Below are 17,910 nucleotides of genomic sequence, written 5' to 3'. Positions count from 1 at the left end.
ATACAACTGACCTCTAGTGTAAGCTCATTATCCAGCCATAGTTACTGGATGCCACAGTTGCTCTCCAGAACATGTAATTTCGGGGACTAATTACCTATTCCAGTGCCAGAAAACCACTTGTTGAATAACAGAGACAGGATGGTGCCTTTCTTGGTCTGTGCCTTACTAGATGCAGAGTGAGTGAGGAATTATTCATAAGAAATCGAGCTACATGGTGTTCTTTTTCCACTTTTTCAGACTGCTAATGCTTAAGTTGAATTGCCCTTAATTGATAGTTATGAATAGTGAGTTTTGTTTGGTGATATTGTGAAGTGTACAACTCAAGTATTGGAAGTTTTGTTGGTATTTGTGCATCCAAAATTCCTGCAGATGAATTGTGTGACCATGGTAACTTCAGACCGACCCACCAACCCCCCCCCCCCATGGTTCAGTAGACCAAGCCAGATACCAATCAATCTCCAAAGGCCAGTTTTTAAGAAAACTTGAAATAGCAGACTTCATGCAAATCTTGAAGTTAATGCAGAAATTCAGCCTGCTTACTGAGCATCAAACAGGCTTCCACTCTGACAAAGGATCTCCTATCAGCCTGATCCCAGCTGGGATGACCTGAAGACAACTGTGGAAATTAAATTGCTACACTACTGCTTCTAGACCTGTCCACCGTCCGTGACAGGATCCACGAGCATCTCTTCTAGTGAGGCTATAGGAACTCTCCATCCAAGGAAACATCCTAGACTTCATCTCCTCTTACCTTTTTCAAATAGATCTAGTATCCACTCGCTCATCGTTTTTTTCTGCTCTTCTCCTCCATGCCTATCTACCCTTCATGCTTGAACATCTCTCCCCTCATCTCAAATGCCTGCATAGTGGACCTCAACCTAAACTACTACAGCTATTCTGAGCACGCACACATTATTTTGGATCTGGCAAACCTGACTTATCTGCGCACCCCAGGGCTAGAGCATTAGCTGCTGAAGAACCACCTGAAACTGAACCTGTCTAAAAATGAATTTGTCCAGGACCTAAGATCCTAACTTGTGAATATGGCAATATGCCAGACTATAACCATCTGTCCCCCAGGATCCCTGCCTTGTCTAGGGACATCCAGAAATGAGAACCTGGGAGTGTTCATGTACTCCTGCCCTTTACTCATCCTTCAAGTGACCCAAGTCACGTTCTACATCATGCAAAGTTTTGACGCATGTTTCCAAACCTTGTTTTCCCCAGAAGCAGCAAACCACCAGTGTCCTAGTGCTATCTCACCTTGTTTCATACATGGCATTGCATCAGTTGGGAGTGTTGGTGAGGTGGGAATTGAAGGCTTTCAGCTGTTGGCTATTTAGTGCTTCTGGGCTTGAATTCAGATTCTGGCCAGAATACCTCACTCCTCTCCCTCTTCTTGGCAGGATGATTCCTACTTCAGCCGCTCTTCCAGTGCACTTACTCTTGTAACTCCTCGTCAATTTGCTGCTGTTGCCTAGTCGCCCGGCCTTTTACCTTAGCCAGCCTTAGCTGCTGTGGTTGTGCTTTATCCACCGCAGCTTTAGAGGCCATCAATCTTTACAACCACAACTTGATGGATACCACAGCATAGTCAACACCGCTGCGTTTCGGAATATTGGCAGAGTGGGCATGCCCTTCAAGCTGCAAGACCAGGAGAGCCTGTGTTTGACCTAATGAGGGTGGTTGTAACCTTAGTGCTGGAGCCAAAGCGATGTTGGGCGCTGAATCAGAGGGTTGGCCAAATCCAGGCTGAACTAGACTGTCCCAAGGCTGTCACCAAATGCCCAGTCTGCAAATCAGCAACCCAAATGGCTAACTCTTGCCCTAAAATCCATTCAAACATGCTAACAGGCCAAAGTATCTAATGCACACGTGGCTGTACCCTAGCTCCTCCGTCAAACTGAAAGTAAGCCTGTATCAGCTGCAGCTGGGTGTAGTCGGCGACCAGTAATTCCCTGCACTGTTTACAGAAAAATCGCAGTTTTTACAAGAAATTCTGCCAACGCATAATTATGGAAAATTGTCGCTTATGAAAATGATTGCATTTTTGCCAGTTTGGAGGAGGGAATGACTCAAGCGTTGTTGCTGTCAGTGGGAAACCCGCTTTCGGCTGCCCACCTCCCCGCCGCCCAAAAACCATCCTTGGTTGGAAACAGCGGTATGCCCGGCAGCCAGGCGCTGTCACCCGCCTCCTTCCCCCCGCTGACCTTGGAAAACCTGAAAGTTCTTCTCAGTACAAAGAGGGTGCAGTGTACAAGGATCCCCCCCATTCCAACAGGGGAGCTTGGCTTGTCCGACTAGCGGCCCCTTACGTCATTCTTTGTGTCCTCTGTTACCTTTCCTCACTCGGCGCCTTTCTCCCTGTTTTATGTTGATGAAAAGTGCACCGAGGGTTCCAGATGAGGTGATTGCAGCGTCGTCTTCAAGCCCGAACACCGTGGGCTGATTTACAGCCCCTTTCTTCTCAGTAAAGCGTCTCGCATTCGGAAATGCTGCCTACGCCAGAGCAATATACATGCTCTGACTTTCTAAGTGCGGTGACATGGCGGAAAGTCCCTGGGATATTTCTTATTGTATCCAGGGGCGTAGGAGACCATAAATATCTGGGGGGGACAGGGACAGCCTTGGGGGACTTTCAATCAACCCTATACAAATCGCTCGTTGTTTACGAACTGCAGGCTCCGATAAATATACACAATTATATATATATATTGGAAGTGAAATAGGGAGAAAGGAAGGCATGTTTTCACAGTCTGAAAGTATATTTTATTGTTATTTACATTCACAAAGTAATTAGCTCAAATGTGAAAATAACATGTTGATTAACCTTGCATCTTCATGCACCAAGCAAATAAAGGCAGGAGGGTAAAAAGGAAGAACATACCCTTTGCGCCCCACACCCATCATGCCCTTCGCCTCATGCCAATTGGAACCGCACTGGAGAGATCAAAAGCGATTACTTACAACAGTTGTAAACTGTGCTCGGAAACCATAGTTCTAATAACACTTCTGCTCCTTTGTGTGATCTTGGGAAGCTCAGCTCCACATCAATCATAACTAGGAGCATTTCAACTGAAGAAGCTCTAGGAGTTACAGGCTATATAAACATGGATTCTCTAATCTCTGTATAAACTACAGTCACTAATTTCTTTAGAAACAGCTGTTTGTGATGCACCAAGTCACTGTGTATAAAGAAAAGACATTCACTGATTATAAAGAAAAGACATCAGAAAATGACTATGATAGGGTTTTTACAGTCGAATTATGACATTACATTGTCTTCTGCCAGAGCTAGCAGCCAAGGTAAAAGGCAGATCAGGTCACAGAGCATAATTAATGCAGCTGTTTAAAGCAAAAATTGAATGTTGCTTTTCTTTCTTCTGCTCTACTTTAATAGATTGGAATGGCAGAAGCTATGCACTAAGGTTTTAAGTGGTTTGTGGGAAAGTTGGTGGTGTGACCATGTATTATATGGGGGTAAAATACCCACTGTGTACATAAGGATATTGCAAGTCACCTTAAAGTTCATACCTTATAAACAAGCATTGGCAAAGCCAATAGGTCTCGCCTATGCAAGTTCTATTGCCTTTGCCAATGTGTTTTAGCCATGCTTTACATTAGTGAAACTACTATTCAGCATGGCTGAAAGTTAATGGCATAAAGGAGAATGATGTGTCACCGACTGGTGTGGCGTAGTGTCATGGAGTAAGTAGAGTGTCCTAGAATGGAGCAGTAAACTAACTTTAAAGGAACAGGGGTCCCTTGAATAAAATGCAACACCACTCCCATAAACAATGATATTAAAGTAGTATGCAAATGGAATGTTTTATGCATTTATTCAATCAAAATATAAAAGATCAAATGTAGTGGGAAAACATCAACAGTGGAAATCGAGAAAGACTGGTATTCGGGCATTACACAAGTTATCTGGATGACCCAATGTCACCAATTACAAGAAAAATGTAAAAAGTAACCTATATAGTACAGTGGTTTGGAGGAGGCTGGCCTGGTTTGTAGTGGGTATCTATGGTACTTACACCTTATACCATGTCCATTTATCCCTTATTAGTGACATGTAGGCAGTGTCTAGACGCCAGGCTCTCTAGGGGTAGCTGTAGCCAAGGCTTATCTAGGAGACATGCAAAGCTCATGCAATACCACGGTAGTCACACAGTACTCACACACATGAAAGAAAATACTAAGTGTTACAAAAATAAAGGTACTTTATTTTAGTGACAAATGCCAAAAATACCATAGAGACTATACTCCCTTAGAAGGTAAGTAATACACCAATTATATACACTAGTATGCAGCAATAGCAATTAAAACAGTTAGAAAACAGTGCAATTAGTGAAAATCACAATGGTTAGAAATGGGCCTAGGGGGAACCCAAGCCATATACTAAGAAAGTGGAATGCGAATGTCGGTTTCTCACCTAGGCAAGTGTGGTGTGTACAGGGGCGCTGGGAGTATTAGAAAACACCAAAGGTAAGTAATAGAAGCCACCTCAGAGCCCAGGAAAGCAGGAGTAAACCACAGTAGCTTTCCTAGAACACACAAGAACACGAGAAAGAAGATAATGCAAGAACCAGAAGATACTTCAAGACACAAAGGGTGGATTCCTGGACCTAAAGACCTGTGGAAGAATGGGACTAAGTCCAAGAAGCACAGAAGAGTCCAGGGAGGACAGGAGCCCCTGCTAACCCGAATCAAGGTTGAAAAGAAGAACCACTGGTGAAGAACAACAGTCAGTACTGCACCCAAGAAGATGGATGCGGGTTCGTGGTTGGTGCAGATGATATCCCACACCGGATAGATGATTGCAGTCTGGTTTGCATCGCTGGATTCCACCAACAAGTCTTGGCACAGGCATAGCTCATGGTTAGCGGAAAATGGCCACCCAGGACGAGGAGTCAGAGGGGGCTCTCAGCAACTCAGAGAGCCCACGGAATACCAGGCAGCGCACATAGGAGTCCCCAGCATGGGGACAAAGGAGTTGCAAAAGGAGGCCCACGGAGCACATAAACAAAGGATCCCACGCCGCCAGAGAACCACTCAGGAAGCGGTGCATCTCAGGAAGGAGTGCTGGGGGCCGAAGCTACATGGTACACAAAGAATTTCATAGAAGGATGCCAACAAGCCGTGGCAACTGAAAAACACGTGGTGCACAGGAGTACTGTCTTGCGTGGGAAGGCAAGCTCTTACCTCCACCAAAGTTGGACGTCAGGACCATCAGGACCACTTCAGTCCACCACCCGTGATGCAGGATCCATGCAACTCGTCAGGAGAGGGGACCCATGCAGATGGTCATCGTTGCAGAGAGGTGCCTGCTGAAGCAGGGGAGTGACTCCTTCACTCCAAGGGAGATTCGTTCATTCTTTTGGTGCAGACTGAAGACAGGCTGTCCTCTGAGGATGCACAACCGGGAAACAGTTGCATTTGCTGGCAAGAGCTGGAGATACAATGTTGCAGAAGTCGTCTTTGCTTAGTTGTTGCAGTTTGTGGAGTTCCTGGAGGGTCCAGATGCAGTTTCTTAGGTGAGAAAGTGAAGTAAAGGATGCAGAGTCTTGCAATCTGAATCTGAAGAACCTCTCAAAGGAGAGACCCTAAATAGCCCTGAAAGGGGGATTGGTCAGCTAAACAGGTAAGCACCGATCAGGGGACGGCTCTGACACCACCTGCTGGCACTGGCCACTCAAATGCTCCCAGAGTTTGCTGCCAACTTGGAATCCAAGATGACCTGGGGTGGTGGTCCAGTTTCATGCCAGAGCAGGGACTGGGGGTACCTGAACCGGTGTAGACTGGATTATGTAAGGAGGACACCAAATGTGCCCTTCAAAGCATTTCCAGTGGCCTGGGGAAGGAAGCTACCTCTCCCAAGCCTGTAACTCCTATTTGCAAAGGGAGAGGATGTAACACCCCTCTATCAAAGGAAATCCTTTATTCTGCCTTCCTGGGCTTGAGCTTCTCAAACAACAGGAGGGCAGAAACCTGTCTGAGAGGTGGCAGCAGCTGGGGCTGCCTGGAAAACCTCAGAAGGCTGGAATGGCAATACTGGGGGTCCTCTAAGGAGCCCCCAGAGTGCATGGAATCATACAACCAATGCTTGCAAAAGCCTTGGGGTATGATTCCAACATGTTTGATACCAAACATACCTATGTTCGGAGTTACCATTATGTAGCTGGGAATAGGTAGTGACCTATTTCCAGTACACGTGTAAAATGGCATTCCCACACTCCTGAAGTCTGGGAAAATGGTCCTGGCGGTCGTGGGGGCACCTCTGCTAGTGCACGGGTGCCCTCACACACAGGTACTCTGCACCCTGCCCTCAGGGCTGGAGGGCCTGCTATAGGGGTGACTTATAAGTGACCTGGTGCGGTGTAACTGGCAGTGAAAGGGTGCATGCACCTTTTCACGCAGGCTGCAATGGCAGTTCTGTAGAAGCCATTGCACAGGCTCCCTATGGGTGGCAAAAATAATGCTTCAGCCCCTAGGGATCTCCTGGAACCCCAATGCCCTGGGTACCTAAGTACCATATACTAGGGACTTATAAGGGGGCACCAGTATGCCAATCTTGGGTGAAATACTGGGTTACCAGTATGCAACAACCATAATTTAAGGGAGAGAGCATAACTACTGGGGTCCTGATTAGCAGGATCCCAGTAGACACACTCAAACACACTGGCAAACAGGCCAAATGTGGGGGTAACCAAGCTAGAAAGAGGCTACTTTCCTACAAGGTTAGCATCCACAATAGTGATTCACACGCTGTTATACACCCACTTTTACATGAATGACTCAAATAGTGAATCAAGAAGTCATTAGCTCATAGTACCTATGCTTATGCCAACTTATGTACAATATCACAAATTCAAGTCAAGGTACTTTGGCCGACGATATTTCGATCCCCTAGACAGGTATCAGGATCATCCTAAGCCTTCGTTAAGCTTGAGTCAAAAGGGTTACATAGTGCTTGTAAACAAAATGGCGAAGATAAATCTGACTCATGTCTCATATGAGTGACAAGGCAATCAATGGAGATCTGAATCTCTAATCAAGCGGCAATGCCATAAAGTAGTAGTAGAGTGGAGTAGTGTCACAGTGTAATAGAGTGGAGTGGCAGAGTGTCGTAGAGTGGAGTGGCAGAGTGTTGTAGAGTGGAATGGCATAAATAAGAGTGAACTGGAGTAGAGTGAAGTAAAGTAACATGAACTAGCATAGAGAAAGTGGGGTAGAGTGTTGTTGAGCATAGTACATTGTTGAATAGTGGAGTGGCATAGAGGGCTGTGCAGTGGCGTTGAGTAGAGTATCGTAGATTGAAGTGGCATAGAGTGGTGTGGAGTGGCATAGAGTCGAGTAAAGTGGACTGGAGTGGCGTACAGGGAGTTGTGTAGGGAGTTACAGAGTGGAGAAAGTGTTAGAGTTTAATGGAATAGAGTGTCAGAGTCTAGTATCATGGAGTGTAATGTCAGAGTGAAGTGTCAGAGTGGAGTTGGGTGGTCTAGAGTGAAATGGCATAGAGTACAGTGGTGCAAAGTAGATTGGCGTAGAGTGTGGTGGTATAGAGTGCGTTGGTTTTGAGTAAAGTGGTGTAGAGTGCATTGACGAAGACAGCACTGGTTTAGCGTACAGTGCAGTAGCGTAGAGTGGTGAAGAGTAGAGGGGAGCAGAGTGGAGTGGCACTGCATAGATTGCAGTTGTTCAGAGTGCTGTGTCATAGAGTGATGCGGTGCATGGTAGAGTGGAGTGGTGCAAGGTAGAGTAGACTGGTGTAGAGTGCAATGGTGGGATGCAGTGATGCAGAGTAGAGTGGCATAGTTTAGTGGCATATAGTACATTTGTGTAGAGTGCAGTAGAGTGGCATATAGTTGAGCGGTGCAGAGTAGAGTGCCGTGGTGCAGAGTAGAGAGGAGTATAGTTCAGTGGCAGAGTGCAGTGTTGCAGAGTAGAGTGTCATAAAGGGCAGTGGTGTAGAGTAGAGTGTCATAGAATGCATTGGTGTAGAGTGGAGTGGCATAGAGTGCATTGGTGTAGAGTGCAGTCATGTAGAGTGATACAGAGTAGAGAAGAGTGGCTTAGAGTACAGTGGTGCTGAGTAGAATAGAGTGCAGTGGCATGGAGTAGATTGCTGCAGAGTACAGTATAGTGGTGAAGAGTAGATTGTTGCAGAGTGGAGCATAGTGATGTAGAGTGCAGTAGCATAGAGCGGTGCAGAGCAGATTGGAGTGGCGCAGGGTACATTGGAGTGGTGCAGGGTAGATTAGACTGGCATAGCATAGAGTGGAGTTGCGTAGATTGCAGTCGCATAGAGGAGATGATTTCAAAGTAGAGTGAAGGGCCTACAGTGGAGTGGTGTAGAGTAGATTAGAGTGCAGTGGTGCAGAAAAGAGTGCAGTGGGACAGAGTACAGTGGCACTGAATGCAGTGGTGCAGAGTAGAGTGGTGTGGAGTTCAGTGGCAGAGTGCAATGTTGCAGATTAGAGGGTCGCAGAGTACAGTGGTGTATTGTAGAGTGGCATAGAGTGCAGTCGCCTAGAGTGCTGTGGTGCAGAGTACAGTGGCATTGAAAGCAGTGGAATAGAGTGCTGCGGTGCAGAGTAGATTGGCATAGAGTGCAGTGGCATAGAGTGCATTGGATTTGAGTAAAGTGGTGAAGAGTGTAGGGGTGTATTGTGCAATGGTTAGAGTAGAATAACATAGATTGCAGTGGCGTAGTGTAGAGTGCTGCAGAGTAGAGTGGTGTAGAGTAGAGTGGTACAGCATAGATTGCAGTGGCGTAGAGTAGCACAGAGTGGAGAAAAGTGGTGTAGGGTGCAGTGGCATAGGGTAGATTGTTTCAGAGTACAGTGAAGAAAAGATAGAGAAAAGATATTATACTTCAATATGCTGAAGTATGTAACGATAACAACATAAATAATAACGCTAGACATAACGGCCCAAAATGAAATATGGCTTCTCCCTGTTAGCCACTCTATAACAAGCCCTTCATTACCTAGATAACAAAACATTAAACATAAATGTTAGAAAAATATACCCTTCTATTAGCTAAATTGTTGTGTGAAAAGGTAAAATCTGGGCCCAATCTCGACTTCACTGTTTCACCAACTGGTGTGATCTTAGGCAAATACAAACATTGTGTTTCACAGAGTCTCCTTTCTAGCCTGCAGGTGTCAGGCTGAGTGGGACTCTGTTATCTCTTTAGATCTTGCTCAATGTCTTGCAGCTCCTCTTGAAGGCATCCTGCAGTGCTCCTCTTCAAGGTAGCAGGTGATGCAGACAGTAATCATCCAAAACTATTTTCTCCTCCTTGTGCCCTTTGTTCTTATGAGCACCCTTAATGCCCACAGGTGTGAACAGGACAAACAAGAGCAGAGGGCGCAGGGGGCCTCCTGACTCACCTTCATTCTGTTACCATCAGATTGGAGGATGGTCGGTACAGGGCTGTTATAAGTAGCGCTTTTGTGCGCTAATGGCCCTCTGAATAATAGATGTGAGAGGGGAAATTATTGTGTCCCCTTGTCCCCCCCACCTTCGTCCCCCGTGTCCCCCACCCTCCAAAATCTGGGGGGGATACATCCCCCGCGTCCCCCACACTTCCTACGCCCATGATTGTATCCTAAAATGTTGACGGATTTTGTTTGCACAACTGGAGACATCGTAGTTGCCGATTATGTTATAATTTCTCTATGTACTTGCTATTTGGTGACATACCGGGTGCACACGGCAGTTTCTTATACAATACTGACTGTTTCTTATACAATACTGACTGTTTCTTATACAATACTGACTGCTTCTGGCCGCCCAGAGCTCTGGATGCTGGGACTGTAGTGTGTAGGAGGGACTTGTAGCTTTCTCGAGTCTCCATTGGTAGCCGTGGGCAAGCATCTTTGGCCTAGCACATGGGACGTCATGTCAGTATTGATGCTAGATCAGATGTCAAAATTGTAACTTCCGTCAACAGATGACCAGTCTGACATATTTCTTTCCAACATAGAGTCTTTAATTAAAAAAATAAAATAGAAAAGTTAAGATGATGAATTAGGAGAATGAAATCCCAGAAGGCTCACCAAACACACAGCTAGGAGCTACCACCTATTAAAATGGGTCGGGCAGATGTTAGTGTGCGGGCTGTATTCACAATCATTTTATTAAGCATGCACATAGAAAGGAATGACTCAGTGGGCTAGTTATTCGGTGGAATTTCAATGTCCCAAATAACTCCAGAGCAGTCCTCTGTGCTGAAATTCTTGATAATGAGATTCTCTTGGTAGGTACGTTGGTGGTGAAAATGTTATTTTTTGGGTCTATGGCCATCAGAAAAGTGGTATTTCCCTGATGCTGCAGACTTGTAGGTAGAAAAGTGAGCAGCAAATGTCTGTGGAAATAAGGTATTTCTTGGTAGTACTTTGATTCCTCTTTAACATGGTCAAGTTATTGATGACCTCAGGATGGCTCAGTTTTGCTAGGCTCATGGTTAGTTGCGCACCACGAGGCAAAACTTTTCAGAAGTTTGGTCATGGTCAAGATATTTTGGTGCTACTCCCAGAATGTGTAGTAAGACTAATGTGTCCTGTTTAGTGGGCTCCGAACAGCAAAATGGTCCCATATCTTGGTTTCCGGTGGTCAGGATCCCTCTGTCCGCTACTGGTGCACTGAGTTGTGAATGCCCCGCCGGGGCTGTTGTTTTAGATTTGGCTGTTTTGCTAGTTTCTTTTCTTCTTGTCTGTCCTGCTTGGTTTCTTGATCTGTGACATTGGCTGATACAGGGGACCTTTGTGGTTCCCTTGTTAAACCATCAGTTGTAGGCAAACAGTTGTTTGGACAGAAGCTAGAGGTCAGGGATGGATGCAGTGGATTCCGAAACACACTTAAATCATACAGGAAGGTCATCTTGAGCAGCTGCAAGACTTAGTCACATGCTTATTCCGTGTAAGGGTGCCTTTCTGTAGTGTGAATGAGAAGTTTGATTCCCACACAGGTGGCTTATCTGCACTTTCTGGTGTGGATCTAGGTGAGTTCTGTGGTAATTTGACAAGCTGTTACTCTGAGTTTAAGCACATAGTGCTGAGATCTAGTGTGGTCTACAAGTCACAAGCTTACATCTGGCAGGGGCAACTAAACGTTTTGTTCTTTCAAGGTTCATAAAAAACACCTGTTCCTTCTAGTTTTCAGAGACACCAAAACAGCTGTTATATAGAAAACCTAAAGCTCTATTTCTCTTCCATGGCTTTACTTGTCCTATTGGCACTAGCACCTCTCCAGCTCTTGGCAGTCCCACAGGCTGCTTTAGCACAGGCGCTGTTCATGTTTTCATTGGTGGTGTTGACAAGTTGGCAATCACCTGAGACCAATAATTAAACATACACTAAATGTCATATCTTGTTTCCTGGAGAATCTATATGTCTTTCTGCTGTGTTTAATGTGCTGTATTTGTCTACACAGGACAGAGATCTTGAGAGATTACGTCGAAAGTGGTTGAATGCATTGACCAAACGCCAGGAGTACCTAGATCAGCAGCTGCAAAAACTTGTCAGCAAACAGGGTAGGCGAACTGTTGTTTCATGTTGGCTGTTCTTTGATGTGTGGTATTGACTTCCAAGTAAGGAATGGTGCTTAATAGTAAGGCAGGAGTTGGGTGAGGTGTGTGTGTGTGTGTGTGCGAGAGAGAAGGGTGTGTGTGTGTGTAGGTATGTGTGTGTGGTGTCAACATTGTCACTTATTTGTCCCTTTAAGTGCTTTTAGTATTCGTCTTTTTCACCTTTTGTTTGTTGACAAACCTCAAATAACATTTCTTTTATGTTTATCCACGGATTTTGTTTACCTGTTTGAATCCTACCAAACCTGTGAAGGCATCCCAGCAGCTACTTTTTCTAGGATGCTTGGTATGTGTTTGTGGCCGGAGAAAGCAGCGTTAATCTCCTGACACATGAGGGGCCTAATGTTCTTCCCAATTGAACAACTTTTATTTATGCAAATTAATGGGAAACAGAAATAAAGTAATTATTTTGGATTTTCAGTAACCAACTTTTTAATGATATTTCAATACAAGCCCCTCAAATTTTATGTTTGCTATGGATGACCTTGTTATTCACCAGCTTTTTCTGCAATATTAGTGTTATTGAGCAACTATTTAATTTAATCTCCAGTACCTCCTAGACTTCTGTTCCACAAAATCACACTCCTGTAACATTAGGCCCAAAATCCTCCTGGTGTCTTCTGATAACTTTACCTATTTATGATTTGACTCTTTTAAACTCAGTGCTCAGTTGTGCCTTGTTTTGAGACCTCATTGCTCTCTCAGTCAAGGCATATCCCCTCAGCCCCCCAATCCCTTGTAATATCAGCAAGCAGCGTGGGTTATGATTGAGTACTAGTACCTTGCTGCCATTTTTCCAGTCAAGGGTGTAAGTAGCTCACCTTCAAACAAAAGCTGAGGTCACTTCCTGGCCAGCCCCTTAACTAGCCTTAGCCTATTAAAAGCCATTGCGGCTTCATGTACCTTCCTCCCAATGGTGTTCTCACCTGGGTTTGGTTCAGGATGGGCCAAGGGTCAAAGCTTTTGGCTCGTGCAGAATTACCTTCACATGTATGATCCTGTGCACTACAGTGCCTGCACACAGAAAACATTCACCACCAACTCCAGTCATACACACACTCGCTTTTTTACCCGTAATTTCCACTTACCAAGAAGACACTACAGCTCGTGTTTATCGATCCTTTCTTTGTAGTAATGCAAGCTTCCCCCATTCAAAACATAATCACCACACGCAAGCTAGATGCTGCTTTCATCTGAGGCGTGGCCTTCAGAGATCTCTACACACCTTTCACTTTCTGGCCCCTCAACACATTTCCTGTTCACGCTGGTCCAGGGGAATGTTGTGTTTACATGGTTTCTCTGTGACAAAGCTATCTATCGGACCATCAGGCAGCTAATGGCAAGCTTCAACCAGGCAAGTGCTTGTTTGTTAGCCTGGATCATGACGATCCCTGCGGTATAAATGGTAACTGAGTTGCATTAGAACATGAAACCACCTGGTGTTGTGTCTGGGTGAATTCAATGTGGTTTGTGCAGATCTTTCTTCTTGTTGCCAGTAACACCTGTTAAGAATAGACCATTGCTAGTGGTACTGACCGATTTTCCATTTAATGAATGATCTGCTCTCTGTGCTTCTGTAGGAGGACTGAGGGCTGCCTCTTGCCATTCGTTAAGGATAAAAAGTTTCTCACCTGTACATGACAACTATTGGAAAGGTGTTTTGGGTTTTCTTGTTTGTGTTTGTGAGTCTTCTAAACGACTTCATGTTGGTAGACTTGCCTAATTTGATGGTGGCCTTGCAGACAGGTGCTGGTGTGGTCTTGGACATCCATTCATCACAATGCCTGCTTTGCAGACTTATATTAGAAGATATAGCCCTGACAAACAATGTTGGGTTCAGTGATGGGCTCAAAAAGTGGAGGGCTGTTGGAGGATATCTTTGATGGTTGTGGAATCAAGGTATTATAGGTGCCGGATGTGTTGGAAGCTAGTTGAGATTTGGTAGTGTTCCTCAAGTGCAAGGGACTTCCTAGTAGGTGTCTGATTCAGGCTTAAGCTTGATCTGTCCTGGAGTCAAGAGGGATGGAGTCATAATAAGTATCCTATGCTGTTGGGCGCTCATCGATCTTGTGCAGTGATGTGGAGTCTAGCCTATGGGCAGGCATATTTCTCCGCTTTAATAATCTAGACATCTTTCGGTCATTGTAACGATTAGATGTTTTTGTGTTTGATCTTGGACCACTTCCAACTCGTGTTATTTTTCTTTTTCTCGTTGAATTGTAGTTATCCTTCCTGCTTTTACTGTATCGGCATCCTCTCAAGATGCTTGATGAACGAATTTTTGGGCCAAGAGTCATGTTATACTTGGGGAAATGTGTCTCACATAATCTACTTAGGACGGGTGTTTCTGCCACATTTTCGGATTGTAATCCATGGGCTTTATGGGGTTTGAAGATATTTGGCGCTAGCCCATGCTTTGTGTGCATTTATTTGCTTCATCTTGCTACGTACCGAAGGACTGCACTATCACAAATCCCTGAAGACTGTAAGAGGGAGGTAGAATAAGAGGCATTTCATCCTGCAGCAGAGGAGTATATCTGGAGTGTTCCTCCAAAAAAGCAAACTAGTGGAGTATCTTTAGGTATTAAAAGGGCTTCCAAAAAAGACAACGTCCAACCCTTTCTAATGAACCACAGGACTCATCTATTACAAAAAAGGTGTAAGAACACCTTTGATGGGAGAGTTCATCATTTAGGCTAAAATTTCATTCTGTTTTATAGTACCATAAGATGATGGTGGAAACTCATAAATGTGACTATCATGGGTTCTTGCCCAACAATTCCATATCCTTCAAAAATAAGTTCTAAGGCACAATCACAGTGTAGCCTTAATGCCTCGGAATGCTCAAAGCCCACTTCATCCAACACTGATTTCTAACAAGGTACACTCTCCCGCTCCATTAATCATGCTGATATCAAATTAGCTTAATTTTGGTGATCTTTCCAAAATATCTACGTTCCCAAATTATGAACAAAAAACTGCAATTTTAAGTCCTGCACTGACACTTCCTAGCAGTGAGAATTCATTTCAAACCAAAGCTATTCAGAATCCATCCCTGCACTTGCAAATACAAGGAAGCAGGTAGGGGAGTTCATTTATGCGGGCAAATGTTGTATTAAATTTGCAATGTTTAAATATGTCTAGACGTGTTTAAACGTTGCAGTTAAATTCTGTTACTTTAAAAAAAATTTAACATATTTTTCTGCTTAAAAAAAAAAAGCACTGTTACCTGCATAATGCTTCTTTTGGCCAGAGCCTGCCCCACGCCCCCCAAACTCACAGTCCCTCCCTCCCCCGGATCACTTAAGGCCCCCCTCAGGGGGCAGCCTGCCCTCCAGTTCGAAGACCCCTGCTGTATAGCAAGAACTTTGAAATGCGTTTGCTGCTATATCCTGTCTAGCCTACTGTTGCCATCAGGAACCATTCCATCGCCACTGTGCTTTAAGACCATGGAACAAACTCTTACCTGCACTGAGAAGAACACCTAAAGCAAAATCCCCTTTAATGACTTTCTGAATGTTTGAATGGATGCTAAACATACTTAACACTTTGTAATCTAAGCAGTCTAGGTTGTGCCCTTAATTGTGCATAGTAATAATAATGTATTCTATGCAATATGAGCAAACATGTAATTGGATAGGAGTTTCAGTTCATGTGAAAAGCATTCAGAGATCCATAAACTTGACTTCCACTTGTAACTGTGAGTTTCTCCCTGCTGCTTCTAGATAAAACCGAGGATGATGCAGACCGAGAGGCTCAGCTGTTAGAAATGAGACTGACGCTTACTGAGGAAAGAAATGCTGTTCTGGTGCCTTCAGCAGGAAGCGGCATCCCTGGTGCTCCCGCAGAGTGGTAAGGCTCGTGCTAGGTCTGTGTACAGCAGGGGGAGCAGCAAAGAAGGCATGGGTCTGCAAAAAGAGAAAAAATATTTGCTGGTGGTCTACACATCTCTGAAGGCCCTGAAAGCAGGTGAATTGCCCAGTGGAGCAAAAACCAGTAACGTACCAGGCAGGTAAAAATAAAATAAAGCATGCACAAAGTTAAAATTATAGATCAGTTACAGTGCAGGGAATCTATCCAATAAATACTAAGCAACTGAAATTAGGTACTTATCAGCTACAATAAAATATCAGTTAACAGGCTGCCAAAATAATCCAATTAATCGCAGTTTAGGTAATGGCTGGAAAATTATGTAAAACTTGGTAAAATAATTTAGATGTGTGATTTGACCAACGTCTCAACCTACATCACAGCAGTTGGTTTTCCTGATTAAAAGCAGTCTGTGGGCACTGAGCTTAAAGACATGTTGATTTGCTTCAATAATCTAGACGTCTGTGGGACACTATAATAATTAGATGATTTTGTGTTTGGCCTTGGACCACTTCCTGCCCATGTTATTTTTGTTTTTCAAGTTGAATTGTAGTTCTTCTTCCTGCTTTCACTTTATCTGCATCCTCTTAGGATAGTTGAACTAGTTTCTGGGCCAGGAAAAATGTTATACTTGGGGAAATTTAGCTCAGGTAATCTACTAAGGGCAGGCGTTTCAGCCACATGTTTCAATTTTATTCCACAGGCTTTATGGGGATCGAAGATATTTGGCGATAGCCCATGCTTTGTGTGGATTTATTTGATTCACCTTGAATGTGTACCAAAGGACTGCACTATCACAAATCTTTGAAGACCATAAGACTGAGGTAGAATAAGAGATACTTCATCTTGTGGCAGAGGAATATATCTGGAGTGTTCCTCCAAAAAAGCAAACTAGTGGATTAAGTGTCTTTGGGTGCTAAAATGGCTCCCAATGAAGACAATACTCCACCCTTTCTCTTTAACCACAGGACTCATTTATTACAAAAAGGTGCAAAAACACCTCTGATGCTTACAACGGTGTTGCCAACAATACCCTTGTTAACAAGCCCTCACCCATTGTCTGGGCAACCTACATGAACACCATTGAAAAGGATACAACAGCAGCCTTGTTGAACAGAGGAATAAGACATGTCAGTTGCATGCTATGGAAAGGTACTTACGCTTGCTGCTAGAATGCTGGAAGAGAACACAGAGCTGTTGTCTAAACCTGATCTCTCTTCAACACTACCAAAGAGTGCCCAATTTGACACCTTTGGAAAGTAGATTAATACAGTGGTAGTTATGACTCAAATGTTGTGGCCAAACTGGGCAAATATACTCATCAGAACCTGACTGCAATTGCTTCTTCTCTTAAATGAATTCTAGAGGGTAAAAGAGGAGGGAGGAAAAGGATACTGAAGAAAACTGAAATTGCCTCTGCAGCTAGTGACAGCAGTTGACATCTCCAGCATTAGCTTCTGCCCTGCTAGCCCCTGTAGCATATACTGGACATGGAGGTTAACAAGCATGCACGTAGACAATACCTTGCAGAGGATGCAGGAGATGGCATGGCAACTAGCATCCCTTCTTTCCAGTATGGGATGCTCTTTTTGATGTGCCAGAGAAAGCTCACATTCTGACGGATCTTCCAGTGCTATCAATGTATTATTTATTTTACCTGTTTATGGTATTTGTGTAGCATGGACGTAGCCACAGGGAAACACAGCACTTCACATGAAAACGTAGGGCAGTAAAGCAAAGAAAATAACTTGAGGGTTATGCGGCAGATGAGGGAGAACAGAACAATAAAATAATAGTCCAGTAAGATTAGAAAGTACATAATACACTAGTCAAATGGCAGCAGCCCTGTATGAAAACTAAGGTGGGAGAACACAGGGTTAATATGTATCTATTTATAGTATTAGTTTAGTACTCATGATCTATGGAATTGGGAATTCTTACTCCTAATACTTCCCAATCCATATTATGGCTATAATAATGATAGCTGCTCCTACCTAGCACATATTGCTACTTCCAGAGTCTCTATATGTCATAAATACCAAGCTTACTCAAGTCATGGGTGTGGCCGCCATGGCCCCCACCCCCAACCTCAGTAACTCTCTCAGGCTCTACCAGTAAAGGTAAGGCTAACAGAGTTAATAAAAAGGATCCTGTTCTACTCCAGGTTTGCGTGCAAATATAACTCTTTCATAAAGTATGTGTTCAGGCCCTCAGCTATCCAGAGCTCATCTGTTTAGCCGCAGCCCCCATCTCTGGTTTGTACCTGGGAGTTTACACTTCTTTTTTTCACCAAGCTGTTGTCTTTATTTATATCCCTTCCTATTGCCTCAGTGGGCCAAGATCGAACCAAAGAAGTGCTGGTAAGCCAGCAGTGCAAGGAGAATTGACAAAGTATTGGACGTAATCATCAGTATTCATAAAGGGCTCAGTATTTATTTATG

General features: G+C 44.2%; 1 protein-coding gene across 2 annotated transcripts in view; it reads left to right on the top strand.

Annotated features, from left to right (window-relative positions):
- Positions 1–17,910, top strand: part of KIF13B (kinesin family member 13B) — a 537,272-nt gene that overhangs the window by 376,730 nt on the left and 142,632 nt on the right. For both annotated transcript variants that reach the window (XM_069233796.1, XM_069233797.1), the window contains exons 27-28: positions 11,446–11,545; positions 15,325–15,451. In XM_069233796.1, the coding sequence (XP_069089897.1) occupies positions 11,446–11,545; positions 15,325–15,451 (227 nt within the window). The remainder of the gene's footprint in view (positions 1–11,445; positions 11,546–15,324; positions 15,452–17,910) is intronic.

This window comes from Pleurodeles waltl, chromosome 5 (assembly GCF_031143425.1).
Source record: "Pleurodeles waltl isolate 20211129_DDA chromosome 5, aPleWal1.hap1.20221129, whole genome shotgun sequence".
Lineage (NCBI taxonomy): Eukaryota > Metazoa > Chordata > Amphibia > Caudata > Salamandridae > Pleurodeles > Pleurodeles waltl.
This window is presented reverse-complemented; position numbering and strand designations above follow the sequence as displayed.